We start from the raw sequence: 16,893 nt of genomic DNA, 5'->3' as shown, positions 1-16,893 counted from the left end.
GAAAGTTTTCTGCCTGAGGCATTCTGGGATATGAGAAATGAGGTGGACACTGGTGGCTTTCGGAGCATTTGTCTGGTTCCACTTGGACTTGTCAGGGAACAACAGGTGGAGAGAAAGATCTTCTGGGGTTTGGGGGATCCCTGTTCTCACTGGCCTTACTCCCTGTTGGTGCTTCTAATGCAGCAATGTGTCTAACTCAACCAGTCTTTTTTTTTTTTTGGTCAGTTGTAGGGCTTGAACTCAGGGCCTGAGTGCTATCCCTGAGCTTTTTCACTCAAGGCTAATGTTATACCACTTTGAACCATAGCACCACTTCCAGTTTTCTGATGGTTCCTTGGGGAGAAGAGCCTCATGGACTTTCCTGCCCAGTCTGGCTTCAAACCACAATCCTCAGATCTCAGCCTGAGTAGCTATGGTTACAGTCGCGTACCACCAGTGCCTGGCTCAACCAGTCACCTTGAGGATGATCCGTGGGTCTTTCTGGGAGAATCCCCTCTGTACAGATGCCCCCATCCCTGCAACCCATGCTCAGCCAGGGGCTCACCAGGGCTGAGTAGGTGAGGGCTGCCCTCTCCACAGCAGGATGACTACTGAGGGGGAAATGGAATTGGGTGGACGTTTTCCTTGCCTGCTTCACAGACCCTCCCTTTTACTTTGGGGGTGGTACAGTGAGAACTAGACCAAATCACCGCACTCCCCTGGCATACTCCAGCTAGCTGCCTCTAATCCCAGGGCTGGACCCCTTCTGTCTCTACAGTGAGATGACCAATGAGATCAACAGTAGGCGTGGACACACATCTGGGCAGCTACAAGTTCTCCATCCACTCAGCCAGGAGGAGAGGTGGAAGGCCCACAGGGAAGCAAGAAGGAGGGGCAATGGCTGCTCTGTATGGGGGTGCAGTGGGGGGGGGACACTGGGCTGACTTCTGGCTCACTCTTGGTCATCAGTGGTGAAAAGCCCTGAAGGGGCCAAAGAGGAGGGGGGGGGTGGAGGGGGAAAGGGAGTAGGGCACTGTCAGGGTGAGGAGAAAAGTTACCCTTGCAACCCAAGGGTAACTTGAGTCTGGCCACATGAGCGGCTGGGAGAGGAGCTGTGTCCAATCCAACCCTTTGATTCAAGCCCAGGAGCTCTGGGCTTTGTGACAGGGACAGTAGAGGAGCTACCATCTGTTGTGGTGGTTTTTATCTGCTCTCCATTGCCTGGGCCTAGCAAGTCACCTTCCTGGGGTCTCCCCCTGTACCGGAGGAGCTGCTGCCTGTGAACCAAAGACCATGACAAGAGGAGGAAGGTAGCATGGTGGAGCTAGACATGCATCCTTCAGTCAGGGAGGCTGGACATGGGGAGGAGCACCACCCTCATTCTCTTGTGCTTGGTTGCCCTGGACTATCAGGGATCAGGGATATGAAGACAGGCAGAGGAGAGTGTACTGTGTGGGGTCCACTGAGCTGGGACACCAACTCAGACTGGCAGCAGGGAAAGATGAAATGAGGTGTCGGGAGGGAGGGAGGGAGGGAATTGGGGCAGGGGCAAGGGGATCCCTACCAGATGCTGGAGGGGTGGGTCTGGAGCTGGGGGGAGTACAGGTATCCCAGTTCCTGAGAAATGGGGCACATTTCTCCTGCCTACCTTCTCTCAGCACCAGTGAGCAGCCAACCGAAGGGGTGGTGGTAGGGTGTCCTGGGGCGAGGCTCTGCCTCCACTCTCCAGCCTCTGCCCTCCGCGCCCACATGAGTTTCTTGGTCAAATAAACAACAAGCTCTTATGACTGAGATCTCAAGGAACAAAGGACAGCCTGTGGCCTCCAAGAAAAGGGGACTTGGAATTAGACTGGGCCAGGTGGAGGGGAGCGATGACAGAAGGGGTGGGAGGTGCCCCTCAAGGCTTGGGCATTAGGGCCCCTGGAAGAGGACCCCTACCCAGGCCCCACTGCAGGCCAGCCTGGTCAGGAGATCTCATTGCCAAACACCTCAAGCACAAGGGGTGTGAGCTTCGTGCTGCTCCCGGGCTGGAAGGAGAGGCAGCGGTACTGCTTAGAGTGCTCCTCATTGAGGCTGCGCAGGTCGGCCAGCTTCTGGATCATCTTGGCATAGAGCAGGTGGCTGCCCGGGGGTGGGTGGCGGCAGCGGATGTAGGTCTGCAGTGTGTTGGACAGACGGTCCTGGATGGCTTCAATCAGCTTGCGGTCCTGTACTCCAGGTCGGTCTGTGGGCCAGGGTGGGGAGGAGAAGATTCAGGGGTTCTGCACTGAGTCCCCCCACTGCTCCATCTATCTACCCCTTACCTACCTGCACGACCCTGTGTGACTGCTGACTTGGGACACCATCAACTTGCCTACGGTCCCTAAACGGCTGTCCATTGCATGTAGGATCAAGTGCTTTCACGAGCCCGTCTGACCTGGCCTCACTTCAGTCCCCTTCCTCTATCTCTATTCTAGGTCTTTCCCTCTGCCTGGGGTTGGGGTGGAGGTGGTTTGCTGGTCCTGAGGCTTGAACTCAGGACTTTGGCACTGCTCTTAAGTTTTTTCATTCCAAGCTGGCACTCTATCACTTGAGCCACACCTCCCTTCTCCCCCCCCCCCATCCCGCCCCTTTTTGGATCCTCAGATCTCAGTCTCCTGAGTGGCTAGGATTACATGGGTGCCACCAGTGTCCAGCCATACCTTGATTTTCAAAACTCTCATCACATTAGGAATTAACCATTACATGGTGTTCATCTCATGGAAGCTTCATGGAAAGGGAGAGTAATGGCCTTTGCTGTAACTAGTAAGTCATTGCTGGCTATATGGACACAGGAGAGGAGAAAGGGGAGGCTGTGTCCTTGCCTTGGGCCTACAGAAGGAGATAAGAACATGGTCCTGGGCACAGACGCTTTACTTGTTCTCTGAACATGGCTCAGGCTGACGCAAAGCTGCATTGCCAATAAGACCAGAATAATTTCCTCCTCAGCCTTTTCCCCTCTTCCCAGCCCAAATAATAAGAAGAGATCAAGAGTCACCATACAATGCCTCCAAAAACAGTCTCTAGACAGATCCATCTATCATTCTCCAGTTGTTTTTTTGTTTTGTTTTGTTTTTGCCATCCTAGGGATTGAACTCAGGGCCTGAGTGCTGTCCTTGAGCTTTTTATTCCGCTCAAAGCTAGCCCTCTACCACTTGAGCCACAGCTCCATTTTTGGCTTTTTAGTCATTAATTGAAAATAAGAGTCTCACAGACTTTCCTGCCCATCTGGCTTTGAACTGTTATCCTACCTGAATAGCTAGAATTAGAGGCATGAGCTACCAGTACCCAGCTACTCCAGGGTTTTATGCTTAGTCTCTAAGGAACCTTGAGTCACCGGAAAGTTCAGCCCAGTTCATACGAGGAGAGCCTGGGAATTGGGAACACACAGGCCTGTGACCCTGTTTATCTGGTTCTTCAGAGCCCATGAATCACCTTCAGTCTCTATAAGGCAAAGCTAAGGGCAAGAGGGATCCCCCCCAGTGGACCCCAGTAGGCCACATACCCCAGGACAGTGGGTATTTACTTTTGCTTCTGGCCTTCACTAGGACTTTGTTGCTCACTTCCCAGGTTCCCAAGTTCCCAGCAATCCTTGGGCTGCATTACCTGGGGAGACAATGCAGATGGCCATGAGCAGGACATGTTCCTCCTCGTGCAAGTTCAGCTTCTTCAACCCCACCTGGAACTTGATGAGGGGCTCAATCAGCTCCTGGTTGTGTCCCGCTGTGGGAGAGAATAGCCAGGTGTTGTGGACAGAAATGGGGGAGCTGCCCACCCTCATAGAGTCGGACCCTGGCCCTTCTTTCCCTAAAGGAGTGTTTGCCTAGACCCCTTCCATATGCCTGATGGGAACTCAAGACCTCCGGGTGAGGTGGAGCCAGAGGAAAAGGTACAGGAGGACTCCAGCCGCACCTTTGGTCACATCAGTCACATCGTATTTGTAGTCCTGGCTGCCACAGTCCCAGGTCATGTCATCCATGCTGAAGGACTGGTTAGAGCGCAACATGATCACCTCGATGGCACTGGACTTCAGCAGCACGATTTGGTCGTCAGCGGTGAGATCCCTGTGGGGAGGGGCAGGAGGGTGTGGGGTGACCCTCACATCACAAATCACACAGCGCAAATCACACACATCTGTTTAGTGTTTTGGCCTGACAGGTGAGCTGCAGGTACTCAGATCCTTCATCAAGGGTTTGCTTTTGGGGCTGGGAATGTGGCTCAGTGGTAGAGCGCTTGCCTTGCATGCCTGAGGCCCTGGGTTTGATTCCTCAGCACCAAATAAGCAGAAAAAGCTGGAAGTGGTGCTGTGGCTCAAGTGGTAGAGCGCTAGCCTTGAGCTGAAGAGCTGAGGGACAGCGCCCAGGCCCAGAGTTCAGGACCCACAACCGGACCCCCCCCCCCAAAAAAAAAGAGTTTGTTTTTGTTTTTTGGTGCTAGTCCCTGGGGCTTGAACTCAGGGCCTGGATACTATCCCTAAGATTTATTGTGCTCAAGGCTACTGCTCTACCACTTGAGCCACAGCTCCACTTCTGGCTTGTTAGTGGTTAATTAGAGTCTCATGGACTTTCCTGCTTGGGCTGGCTTAGAACTGTGATCCTCAGATCTTAGTCTCCTGAGTAGCTAGGATTACAGGTGTGAGCCACTGGTGTCCTGCTTCATCAAGGGGTTTGTAACCTAGTTGGAGAGGAAAAGAATATTCCTTGAGGGAGAACAAGTCAAGACTGCTTGTGTACTAAGGTGAGAAGTGAAACAGCTTGGTGACTAAGACAGAAGAAAGCCAGCCAGTGACTTACGCAGCCCGAGCTTTTAGGGACAGGAAGAGAGCTTAAAGAAGCTTCCCAAGTTATGACATGAATAGGTTCATCTTGATACCACCCATGATTCCTTTCTCTTATCTTTTCTTTCCCTTTTTTTCCCCTTTTTTTCCTTTCCTTTCCTTTCCTTCCTTTCCTTCTCTTCCCTCTCCTTCCCTCCCCTCCCCTCCCCATCCTTCCCCCTCCTCATCCCTCCCTTTCCCTTCACTTTCCTTCTATTCCTCCTTTCCCTTCCCCTTCTCTTTCCCCTCTTCCTTTCCTTTCTCTTCCCTTCTTTCCCCTGCCCCTAGGGCGTAACTTTTTCCTTCAAGGTTGGTGCTCTACCACTTGAGTCATAGCTCCACTTCCAGCTTTTTTGCTGATTAATTGGAGGTATGTGTCTTGATTTGTCTGCTCAGGCTGGCTTTGAAGCGTATTCAGATCTCAGCTTCCTGAGTATCTAGAATTACAAACATGAGCCACCAGCCTCCTGTCCTCTAGTCCTCAGTAGTAAGCTCAATCAATTCTTTCTCCAGGAGAAAGAATTGGCCTTGGGCTTATCCTGTTTCCACCAGGATATTCTGGTTCAAGACTTGATTGTCCTCTACAATAGACTCCTATTGGAACCCCAAACTCTCTCAGGTCTCTCGCTCGCTCATCTTTCCTACTTCTGCCTCACCTAAATGTCATTCTTGTGACCAGAAGTTCAACCTCTCTCTCTCTCTCTCCCTCTTCCTCTCCCTTCCCCCCACTGTTTCTCTCTCTCTCTCCCTCTCTCTCAGTGGTACTTGGATTTGAACTTAGGGCCTTTTTCTTGCTAGAAAGGCACTCTACTGCTTGAACCATGCTTCCAGCCTATCCTTACTAACTTTCAAACACTGCCTCCCTACTCCCCGCCCTCCCCCCCACACACACCAGGATCAAGCCTGTACTCCTTAATTTGGCTCCATTTCTTTTCCCAGCCTCACTTCCTATCCCAGCCTCTACTACCCCTCCATTCTAGCAATACTGGCACTGTGCATTTGGATGCTGTGTATTCACACACCTCCATGCCTTTGAGCATGCTGCAAGCTCCGGGCAGGAGCTTCCATCCTTCTTCTGATGTTCTGCCGTATCTTTCTGCTCCTGAACCCAGCCCTCACACTGCAATACTGTAAGCAGAATTACAACCCACTTGCATTGCTGCTTTAAAACAATGTTATTGTAGGGGCTGGGAAGGTGGCTCAGTGGTAGAGTGCTTGCCTTGCATGCATGAGGCCCTGGGTTCTATTCCTCAGCACCACATAAGCAGAAAAAGCCAGAAGTGGAGCTATGGCTCAAGTAGTAGAGCACTAGCCTTGAGCTGAAGAGCTCAGGGACAAGTGCCCAGGCCCAGAGTTCAGGCCCCATCACCGACAAAAAAAAAAAAAAATGTTATTGTAAACTAGTATATGTTTAGGACAAGCAGAAAAGGTCAAAAGCTATGTACATATGACCATATAAGATGATGTTAAGTGAAATGAACCCTAAGGTAGGGACACAAGTGTTTTTTCTTTCTTTTTTGCTCTTGTTTTTAACGTATTTAAAATGTACTATGTGATTTTTTTTGCTTTTCTTGTATGTTCTTCCCCCACAGCATAACCCCTGTTTTCACTGTATTTGGTGTAGGTGCACTGCATATCCATTTTCTAATTTGGGGAGGGGAAGGGAAATAACAACATGCTTAAATAAGGATACAGGTTGACCCATTTAACAATGAGATGTACAAGACACTATGTAGAAAATGAACTTTACAACTTGGCGGGGGAGGGGAGGGAGGAGTAGGGGAGGTGGGAAGGGCAGGGATCCTAGGGGGAAAACAAAGGAGGAGGTAACAATGCTCAACAGGAAATGTACTCATTACCTTACTCATGTACCCCTCTGTACAGTATTTTTACAATAAAAAAAAACATAAGAAAATGTTATTGTACAGGTGATGTACAGTTTGGGTTACAGTTTGTGCGTTGCTTTTGCTTGTGCTTTGCCTTTCCCTGTGTTTCCTTTCAGCTTTATAAAAGATTGTTTCTGCCTCTTTGGTTTACTTGTTTTTGGTGTTTGTGTTTGCTTGTGTGTGTGTGTGTGTGTGTGTGTGTGTGTATGTGTGTGTGTGTGTGTGTGTGTGTGTGTGTGTGTGTGTGTGTGTGTGTATGCCAGTCCTGGGGCTTGAATTCAGGGCTTGGGCTCTGTCCCTAAGCTTCTTTTGGTCAAGGCTAGCCAATCTATCACTTAAGCTATAGTTCCACTCCAGGTTTTTTGTTAGTTTATTGGAGATAAGAGTCTCACAGATGTTCCCACCTGGGCTGGCTTTGAACCATGATCCTCAGATCTCAGTCTTCTGAGTAGCTAGGATTACAGGTGTGAGTCAACAGTGCCTGGCTTAATTCTTCTCTTGAGCTATGATCAATTCATCCATTGCTTATAGTTTCATACCCTGAAGGCATGCAGAACCAAACTTTCACATGAACATGAAAAGTCCCTTTTCACCATGGCTAATGGATTTTTTTTTTTTTGGAAGTTGTGGGATTTGAATGCAGGGCTTCACATTTGCTGAGAAGCAATCTGTTGCTGAGCTATCCTCCAGCTCTTTTCTGAGCTGTTACTTTTGAGATAAGTGTCACTTCCTGCCTGGACTGAGATCTTCCTATTTTTTGCTTCCTGTTGTAGCAGGGATAACAGGCAAGATCACCATTCCATTTGTGTGTGTGTGTGTGTGTGTGTGTGTGTGTGTGTGTCTGTGTCTGTGTGTGTGTGTGTGTGTCTGTGTGTCTGTGTGGTCCTGGGGCTTGAACTTGGCTTGGGTATTGTCCCTGAGCTTTTGTGCTGAAGGCTAGCGCTCTATCACCTGAACCACAGCTCCACTTCTGGATTTTTTTGGGGGGTCCAGTTATGGGGCCTGAACTCTGGGCCTGGGCGCTGTCCCTCAACTCTTCAGCTCAAGGCTAGCGCTCTACCTCTTGAGCCACAGCACCACTTCCGGCTTTTTTTTCTTTTTGCTTATGTGGTGCTGAGGAATTGAACCCAGGGCTTCATGTATGCAAGGCAAGCGCTCTACCACTGAGCCACCTTCCCAGCCCCATGGATTTTTTTTTTTTTTTTTTTTTTTAGTTTAGTGGAGAGAAGAGTCTTACAGACTTTCCTGCTCAGGCTGGCTTCAAACAATGATCCTCAGATCTCAGCCTCCCAAGTATCAGGGATTTCAGACATGAGTCACCAGTGTTCAGCTGGGATTTCTTTTTTTCTTTTTTATTGTGAAAATACTGTACAGAGGGATTACAATTACATGGGCAAGATAGTGAGTACATTTCTTATCAAGCATTGTAGCCTCCTCCTTTGTTTACCCTTCCCATCCTCCCTCCGCCCCCCCTCCCCCTGCACCAAAGTTGTAAAGTTCGTTTTCGACATAACGACTTGTACATCTCATTGTTGCAATGGGTCCACTTGTATCCCTATTTAAACGATTTGTTTTTCCCCTTCCCCTCCACAAATTATACTGACATCAAATACAGTGAAAGCAGGGGTTATGCTGTGGGGGAGGGACATACAAAGCAACAAAGAAATAATCTTATAAATGTGTTAGAAACAATCGCATGAAAGAAAAAAAAACATTTAATACATATATTAGGATTCATTTCCCTAACAACACCTTATCTGACCTTTTCTGCTTGACTCAGACATAAACTAGATATTGCAAATAAGGGAAACCATGGGACCTATGTTTCTTTGGGTCTGGCTTACTTCACTTAAGATAATTTTTTCCAAGCCTTTCCATTTCCTAACAAATGGGGCAATGCCATTCTTTCTGATGGAGGCATAGAATTCCATTGTGTGTGTGTGTATATATATATATATATATATATATATATATATATATATCACATTTTCTTGATCCATTCATCTACTGAGGGGCATCTGGATTAGTTCCATATCTTAGCTATGGTAAATAATGCTGCAATAAACATAGTCGTTCAGCTGGGATTTCTAAGCATGGTTCGAAGCTTAGAACAGTGGTGCACAAGAGTTGATGCCAGGGGAAGCAGGTAGGAAGTCTCCTCCTACAGCCACGTAGCTCCTCCCTGGTTTGCCCCCTTGTCATTTCATAGTTGTGGCCGCTTTGGGGCATCTGATCTGTGCCCTGGCATGGCGCTGCGGTGTCTATGTCTTTCCCACCCTTAAGGGCAGGGTCTAGCCCCTCCTTGCCTGTGTTCCCACGGTCCTGGAAGCAGGTTTCTGCCCAGCCCTTTATCTCTTTGCAGCCATTGTTTACCTGTCTATCTCTTCCATCAGTCTGTGCATCCCTGGAGGGCAGGGACTGTGTGTCCTAGTCAACTTCTCTCTCACACACAGTTTATACAAGAAAGCTGTTTGTTGGATGGATGTGCCAGAAAAGGACATGACACCCCTGACCTCGGCCTTGGACTCAGGAAGGAGTCCCTAGAAACGAACTTGAGGCATCTAGCTCATAGAGCTAGGTCTCTTGTACCCCTCAATGGGTCTCTTGTGACCCAGCCTGGGTGCTGGGTCCCTACTTGCATCCTCCACTGCTCAGAGGACAACGTCCTCTTAATCTACTCTTTCCTTTCCTCCTCCCTCCCACCCCTCCCTCCTTGCCTGCCAGCCTGCCTGCTTCTTCCTTCTTTCCTTCCTTCCTTCTTCCTTCCTTCCTTCCTTCTTTCCTTCCTTCCTTCCTTCCTTCCTTCTTCCTCCCTCTCTCCTTTCCTCCCTCCCTCCCTTTCTTCTTTCCTTCCTTTTTCTCTTTTTCTCTTTCTTTTTTGTGCCAGTGATGAGGCTTGAACTCAGGGCCTGGACACTGTTCTTGACCTTCTTTTGCTTAAGGCTAGTACTCTACCACTTGAGCCACTTCTGGCCTTTTGGTAATTAATAAGAGATAAGAGTCTCATGGGCTTTCTTGTCTGGGCTAGCTTTGAACCACAATCTTCAGATCTCAGTCTCCTGATCAGCTAGGATTACAGGCATGAGCCTTCAGTGCCTGGAATTTCTTTTGTACTACCAAGGAAGAAAGTTTACGGATGATCCCTAGAGGAGGTAGGAGGAGGGAGCAGGGCCAAAGGCTGCTTAGGCATAGTTACACCCAGAACAGCCCATCCAGTCCCACCCTGCCAGATTCTCATCCTACCCCTATTCCCTCACCCACACACACTTCTCACCTGCCTTTCCATTCCTACAGGAGGATGGGCCCCTGCCTACGGGCAGCAAGATCAAAGCCACGACACAACCACTGGTCCTCAACTTCTTGGGAAGATAAACCTCTCACCTCGGCCTAATTTTTTTATTTTTCTGGGCCACTACTGAGGTTGAACTCAGGGCCTGGGCACTGTCCCTTAGCTTTTTTGCTCAAGGCTGGCACGCTACCACTTAAGCCACAACTCTGCTTCTAGCTTTTTAGTTGCTAACTGGATATAGTTTTAGGGACTTTCCTTCTTGGGCTGGCTTTGAACCATGATCTTCTGATCTCAGACTCCTACATAGCTAGGAGTGAGCTACAGGCACCCAGGATGAGAAACTTTCTTTTCAGGACAGATTTCCCAAGCGTTCAACCATAGCCTCCAATGACAAGCACCAAGCATCAGCACCTGAGGGGCTCAGGGACTACCTGTCCAAGATCCTTCTAGAGCAAGAAAGGACAAAGCCTGACAGGTAATCAAAACTAGAATGGAAGCCAGGTGCTGCCGTGCAGACTCTGCACCATAAAGTGTTTTCTTCTCTAGCTATTTACACAAAACAAGAGTCTGGAAGACACAGAGTTTGCAAATAATAACAGAAGGGAGGAGGGAGTTGGAACTTGTGCTCCATGGAATGTTTTGGTGGTTGGCAAGGAAAGGCTCTGGGTTTAGGTAAACCAGGCCCAGTAGCACGTGGGGTTCACCAAAGATACAGTCACTTGTTCCTGCCAGTATGCCAGATGGCCCTTGTGCTTATGTTGCAACCAAAAGTGAATACAATAAGAGGGTTCAAGTAGAGACCAGAAGAGCAGTGGAGACTTTCAGGCTGTGGTGTTGGTGACACACATACAATAACAAAGTCAGTTATCTAAGGGCAGAAAGAAACTGGGAAGTGCCTCAGTTTAGCCTTATGAATTCCCAACACCCAGGGGGTCAGATCGTCATACAGACAATAAAGGACAGCTCTTAGTTTCCAGCTGAATTTGCCAATGTCAACTCATTTTCCTGCTCTCAGGATTAGCAGTTAATTGGAGATTAGAGTCTCATGGACTTTCCTGCTTTGGTTGGGTTGAAACCCTGATCCTCAGATTTTAGCCTCCTGGGTAGTAAGGATTACAGCGGTGAGCCACCTGTGTTATCCTTTTCTAATTCTAAACGGCATTGTGTGTATATCTAATGGCAGTGGATACAATGAACTGGGAAGAATAAGGATCTATATATATCCCACTACATATATAAACTATATATTGGGAGATGGAATTGTCTTACAAAGTATCTACTAAAAGTGACAGTTGTTTATTCTTTTAACAGTATTTAATGCTGCAGAATATTCAGATGTCTTATACACATTGTATTATTAAAACACTAGGACACTGGAATGAAGGAGAAGAATTTCTAGAATCTATAAAGGAGAAGCTCTAATCCAGTAGATTTCCTTATATCTGTTTTGGCCAAGGGCTTATTCTGAACAGGAAATGGTGTTTCAATGGGAATTTGGCCAGGTACTGGTGGCTCACACCTGTAATCCTAGCAACTCAGGAGGCTGAGATCTGAGGATCATGGTTTGAAGCCAACTTGGTCAGGAAAGTCTGCCACTAAACTACAAAAAAAAAAAAAAAAAAAAGCTGGAAGTGAAGCTGTGGTTCAAATGGTAGAGCATTAGCCTTGAGCATAAAAGGTTAGGGACTGTGCTCAGACCCTGAGTTCATGCCCCAGGACTAGAGGGGTGGAGAAGGGAATGTGGATGAAGGATGGCCAGGCCATACATGCTACTAAGCTTTGCTTCCATCCCTCTTGGATTTCTGGATTAAAAAAATATATTTTTGTGTGCCAGACCTGGGACTTGAACTCAGACCTAGATGGTGTCCCTTAGCCTTTTTTCACTTAAGACTCTCCACTTGAACTGTAGCTCCACTTCTAACTTTTGGTATTTAATTGGAGAATAAGACTTTCCTGTCTGACTGGCTTCAAACCTTGATCCTCAGATTTCAGCCTCTTAAGTAGCTAGGATTACAGGCGTGAGCCACTGGCATCCGGCATTTTTTTTTTAAACAAGTCTATATGCCCTGTGCTTTCATCTATCACTTCTTGAAACTGGGAGTGGGGGAATACTGTCCATTGAATGTGAAGGAATGATGCAAAGATTAGAGTCAAGGAAACAGGAGTGGACAAGGCACTGTCCACTCTAGTGAACTCTAGGCCTGGCTCTGACACCAGAAAGAGGTCCTGGCTGACTACTAAACCTCATTTCATTATCCAGAAAGTGTGGGACAGAGAGCCCTTCAGGATCAGCTCCCAGAGTGATGCTGGTGGGCTAAATATCCAAAATGCAGACTCCTGGGCTCGACTTCCCCCAGACTCTGACTTAGGAAGTCTAAATCTATGTTTTGGGAAAGCAGAGGATTTGTGATCTCCAAGCGTTCTTCTAGCCCAGTCATGGATTCTGTCTGCTCCCCCCAGATGTTCCAGAAGTTTCTTACCTGAATCCTGGGATCATCTTGGCAAAGCCAATGACCTTTTGGATACTGTAACTGACCAGATCAGCCAAATGGGGCAACATGGAGAGCTGGGACAGGCCCAGTGTCACCGAGGGGTCATCTGGGTCTTCTTCATTCAAATCCAGGTAGAAGTTGGAGGGCTCCATAATGTCTAGGGAAGAAGACAGGGAGGAGCTACTGAAGGCTGAGACTCCCTTGCCTGCCTCTGAGAGGAACACATGTATCATAGCTGCAGAACCAGTGGTAGCCTTCCTCCAGACTCCTGAGCCCAGGCCCAGGCTTCTTCAGGGTCTCTCTGTATCTGATCTCTTTTCTTTTTCTATGGTCCAAGACTGGGATCTGAACTCAATACCTGACACTTTCACTCATTGGCTAGCACTCTACTGACTGAGCCATACTTCCAATCCCACCCCCCTCTGTCAGTTGTGGGCCTGAATTCTGGGCCTGGTCGCTGTCCCTGAGCTCTTCAGCTCAAGGCTAGCACTCTACCACTTGAGCCACAGCGCCACTTCCGGCTTTTTCTGCTTATGTGGTGCTGAGGAATGAAACCCAGGGCCTCATGCATGGGAGGCAAGCACTCTACTACTGAGCCACTTTCCCAGCTCCCCTGTGTCTCTTCTTTTAGCCTTATGAACTGGTAAAATCCAAGAGGCAAGCTGGGTGCTGGTGTCTCATGCCTGTAATCCTAGCTACTCAAGAGATTGAGATCTGAGGATCACAGTTCAAAGCCAATCCAGGCAGAAAAGTCTGTGAGACTCTTATCTCCAATTAACCAGCAAAAATCTGGAAGTGAAAGTGTGGATCAAGTGGTAGAAGGCTAACCTTGAACAAAACAAGCCAAGCAAGAGTATGAGACCTTGAGCTCAAACTCCAGTACTGGAAAACACAAAAATTCCAAGAGGCAGAGATACCTGGAAAAACAAGACTTCCTTGAGCAATGGTTTTGTAGGCAGAATATGTTCCAAATGATCCCAGCACTTGGGAGGCAGAGGCAGGAGGGTCTTGAGTTCAAGTCCAACCTAGGCTATGTAGCAAGAAGACTTTGTCTCAACACTCCTCCTCCAAAGCCAATAAAGAATGTGGAAACAAAAAAACCAACGAGGCCGGGCACTGGTGGCTCACGCCTGTAATCCTAGCTACTCAGGAGGCTGAGATCTGAGGATCAGGGTTCAAAGCCAGCCCAGGCAGGAAAGTCTGTGAGAATCTTATCTCCAATAAACCACTAGAAAACAGGAAGTGGCACTGTGGCTCAAGTGGTAGAGCACTCGCCTTGAGCTGAAGAGCACAGAGAGAGTGCCCAAGACCAGAGTTCAAACCCCATGACCAACCAAAAAAAAAAAACACAAAAAAAAAAAACCATGGGGAAAGAGGAGGCTCAATCTTGCTAGTGATCAAAGAACTCCAAAGTAAAACATCTGCACTTTTCACTTATAATTTAGAAACAAGATTGATGTTGGTATTTATAAAGAGTCAGGGACTCTTTGCAAGATTGATGTTGGTATTTATAGAGTCAGGGACTCTTTATAATTCTTATGAAATGATTGGTATTATAGAAAATGTACATCTGTGCAGATAATCTAGACAGCTATTTGACAGGAAAGGTCAAAGCCTTCAATGACTGAGCATGGTGGCTCATGCCTGTAGTCCTAGCCCTCAGAAGTAGAAATAGGAGGTTGGAGAATTTGAGGCTAGCCTGGTGAGTTCAAAGTCAGATTGGGCTACAAAGTGAGATTGTCTCAAAAACAAAAAGAAAGTAGCTGGGTACTTGTGACGCACTCTTAGCTATTCAGGAGGCTGAGATCCAAGGATTTCAGCTCAATGCCAGGGCTGGCAGGAAAGTCTGTGAGATCCTTCCAATTAACCACCAGAAAACCAAAAGTGGAGCTCTGGTTCAAAGTGGTAGAGTGCTAGTCTTGAGCAAAAAAAAGCTCAGAGACAGTGGTCAGGCCTTTAGTTCAAATCCCATGATAAAAAGAAAGAATGAATGAATGAAGGGAAGGGAGAAGGATGAAGGAAGGAAGGGAAAGGAAAGGAAAACAAAGCAAAACCAAGCAAGGACGGGGGCATAGATCAGTAGAGGAGTATTTGTCTAGCATGCATAAGGTCCTGAGCTTGATACCAAACACTGAAATAAAAAGCCTATAATTATATGTTCAGTAATCTCACTTCCACAAATAAATTATAAGAAAAAAAATTACTCCACAAGTAATGTGTTATCTTACCAAAAATCTGGGAAACAGTCTAGATACCCAAGGATAATGAAATTTGATGTGCTAATATGTTCCAGAAAATGACACAATCTTTAATAACTATTATTCAAGATCCATACATTGAATGCATAGCATTGAACTCAGGGCCTCATGCTGCCACGTGGCTTTTTTTACTCACAGCTGACATGCTACTATTTGAGCCATATCTCCACTTCTGGCTTTTTGCTGGTTAATTGGAGAGAAGAATCTCCTTGGGCTGGCTTTGAATTTAAATTCTCAGATCTCAGCCTTCTGAGTAGCTAGGATTACAGGTGTGAGCCACCGGTGCCTGGCATTCAGTGCTTCTCTTTAGTACCTGCTCGCTTCCTTTTCCGTCACTTCTGAGGGAGTAGAGACTACGTCTGCTCCAACTGCTATCTCTGTCCACTTGGCATGGAGGCCCCATTCACACACAGGTGCCTCACCAAGTCTGGAGGGATCCTACCTGAGAGCTTCCCTACCCTCCTATACTCCCTAAGTAGAGAACTCCATTGTGAGAGGTAGATGGAGAAAGGATGGGAGCAGGAGGGAGATGAGGCAGGATGATGGAAAGGAAGTTAAGAAGGAGCCATTAGAAGAAAACTCTCTGGTGAGCTGGAGGTGACAAGTTACCCAGAGCTATGGTGGTCAGTGCTCAGGCCAGGAGACCCACCCCTTGTCTTTCCCATACCAATATCAACTTTGAAAGGACCCAGAATCAAAACATCATGTAAAGCAGGGTACCTGTAATCCTAGCTACTCAGGAGGCTGAGATCTGGGGATCACGATTTCAAGCCAACCCCAGGCTGGAAGGTCTATGAGATTCTTATCTCCAATTAACCAACAATAAACTGGAAGTGGAGCTGTGGCTCAAGTAGTAGAGCACTAAGCCCTGAGCACAAAAGCTCAGGGACAGTGCCCAGGCCTGGAGATCAAGCCCCTGGACTGGAACATAGATACACAAAAATCACTTAAAGAAATCAGATCACCACCCACAGAGGAAGCCTTGGCAGATCATGGTTTAAAGGGTGAATCTGGCCTTAGAAGGTCCACCCTGCACATCTGGCACCCCAAACTTGGCCTCTTCTCAGCACAGGCCCAGTCTTCTTCTGTAAGAGAGGGGCTGCTAGGTGCATACACTGTCTCACCCAGTGTCCAAGTACTGTTTGTGTTGGGGAACTTTATGCCACCTCCTATCCAGGTGGGCAGGTTCCTGGCCCGGCTCAGTTGGGGTGGGGGAGGGAGTCCTGCTTACCTAGAGAGGAGGTGTAGAGATCTACACCAGTAGAGAAGGATGAGTCTTTGGAGAGGCTAGATGTAGACCTTGGAGAATGGCTCCCTTCACTCGTATCCAAACGAACTGGAGGCTGGAAAGGAAAGATGTGGTCTCAGAGGCCCCCATTTTGAGGTCTCCTTCCTTGCCTTGGCCCTGACCTCTGACAACAATGGCTTCAAGGAAGGTCCACAGGAGGGGGGAGGCCTCCCTCTCAGACCAGCATCTGTCCATTTCCTGATTTTGTGCCAACAAGATTCCGTGGCCAGGCTGCATTCATGTTTGCCCATGAGCTTGGCTCAAAGTCCCTGGCCATCTGGTGGACATACCCGGAACTGGCCGAAGTCGGCGTAGCTGGGGTCATAGGTCTTATGGTGGGCTTCCAGCAGAATGGCTATGATATGCTGTTGTTCCTCCGACAGCTTGGGCCGTAGGCTGTCTTTCAAGGCCTCTTCCTCCTTCCGCTTCAGGATCATCTCTCGTTTGCGCTGCACCTCCTCATCTGTCAGGATGACTGTGGGGGGTGGGGAGGGAGGCCAAGAAGGGGGAATTGGAAGAACTGAGCTGTAAAAACCTTCCCTATATAAACCTTTCTCTACTGGCTGTCTCCTCACACTCCCTAGGTACCCTGAGGTTCCAGGAGGCTCCTATGCTCCCCCACTTATAGGGAATATTGGTTTGTTGTTGTTTTTTATCCATCCATCCATCCATTTATGCTAGTATTGGGATTTCAATTTAGGGCCTCAAACTTTTGCTTAAGCTTTTTTTTTTCTGCTCAAGGCTAGAGTTGTACCATTTGACCCACACCTCCACTTCCAGCTTTTTGGTGGTTCATTGGAGATAAGAAACTCAGGGACTTTCCTGTCCAGTCTGGCTTTGAACTAGGATCTTCAGATCTCAGCCTCC

At 47.9% G+C, this 16,893-nt stretch overlaps 1 protein-coding gene across 3 annotated transcripts in view; it reads right to left on the bottom strand.

The window, feature by feature from the left end:
• Positions 1-376: 376 nt before the first annotated feature.
• Positions 377-16,893, bottom strand: part of Vdr (vitamin D receptor) — a 63,157-nt gene continuing 46,640 nt past the window's right edge. For all 3 annotated transcript variants that reach the window (XM_042677741.1, XM_042677740.1, XM_042677739.1), the window contains 6 exons: positions 16,317-16,501; positions 15,970-16,081; positions 12,469-12,637; positions 3,910-4,061; positions 3,604-3,720; positions 377-2,203 (listed from right to left, as the gene is read on the bottom strand). In XM_042677741.1, the coding sequence (XP_042533675.1) occupies positions 1,944-2,203; positions 3,604-3,720; positions 3,910-4,061; positions 12,469-12,637; positions 15,970-16,081; positions 16,317-16,501 (995 nt within the window). In that variant the 3' untranslated portion in view covers positions 377-1,943. The remainder of the gene's footprint in view (positions 2,204-3,603; positions 3,721-3,909; positions 4,062-12,468; positions 12,638-15,969; positions 16,082-16,316; positions 16,502-16,893) is intronic.

This window comes from Dipodomys spectabilis, unplaced genomic scaffold (assembly GCF_019054845.1).
Source record: "Dipodomys spectabilis isolate Male_0828 unplaced genomic scaffold, ASM1905484v1 ptg000039l, whole genome shotgun sequence".
Classification (NCBI taxonomy): Eukaryota; Metazoa; Chordata; class Mammalia; order Rodentia; family Heteromyidae; genus Dipodomys; species Dipodomys spectabilis.
Note: the sequence above shows the minus strand (reverse complement) of the source record. Positions and strands in the feature narration are given on the sequence as shown.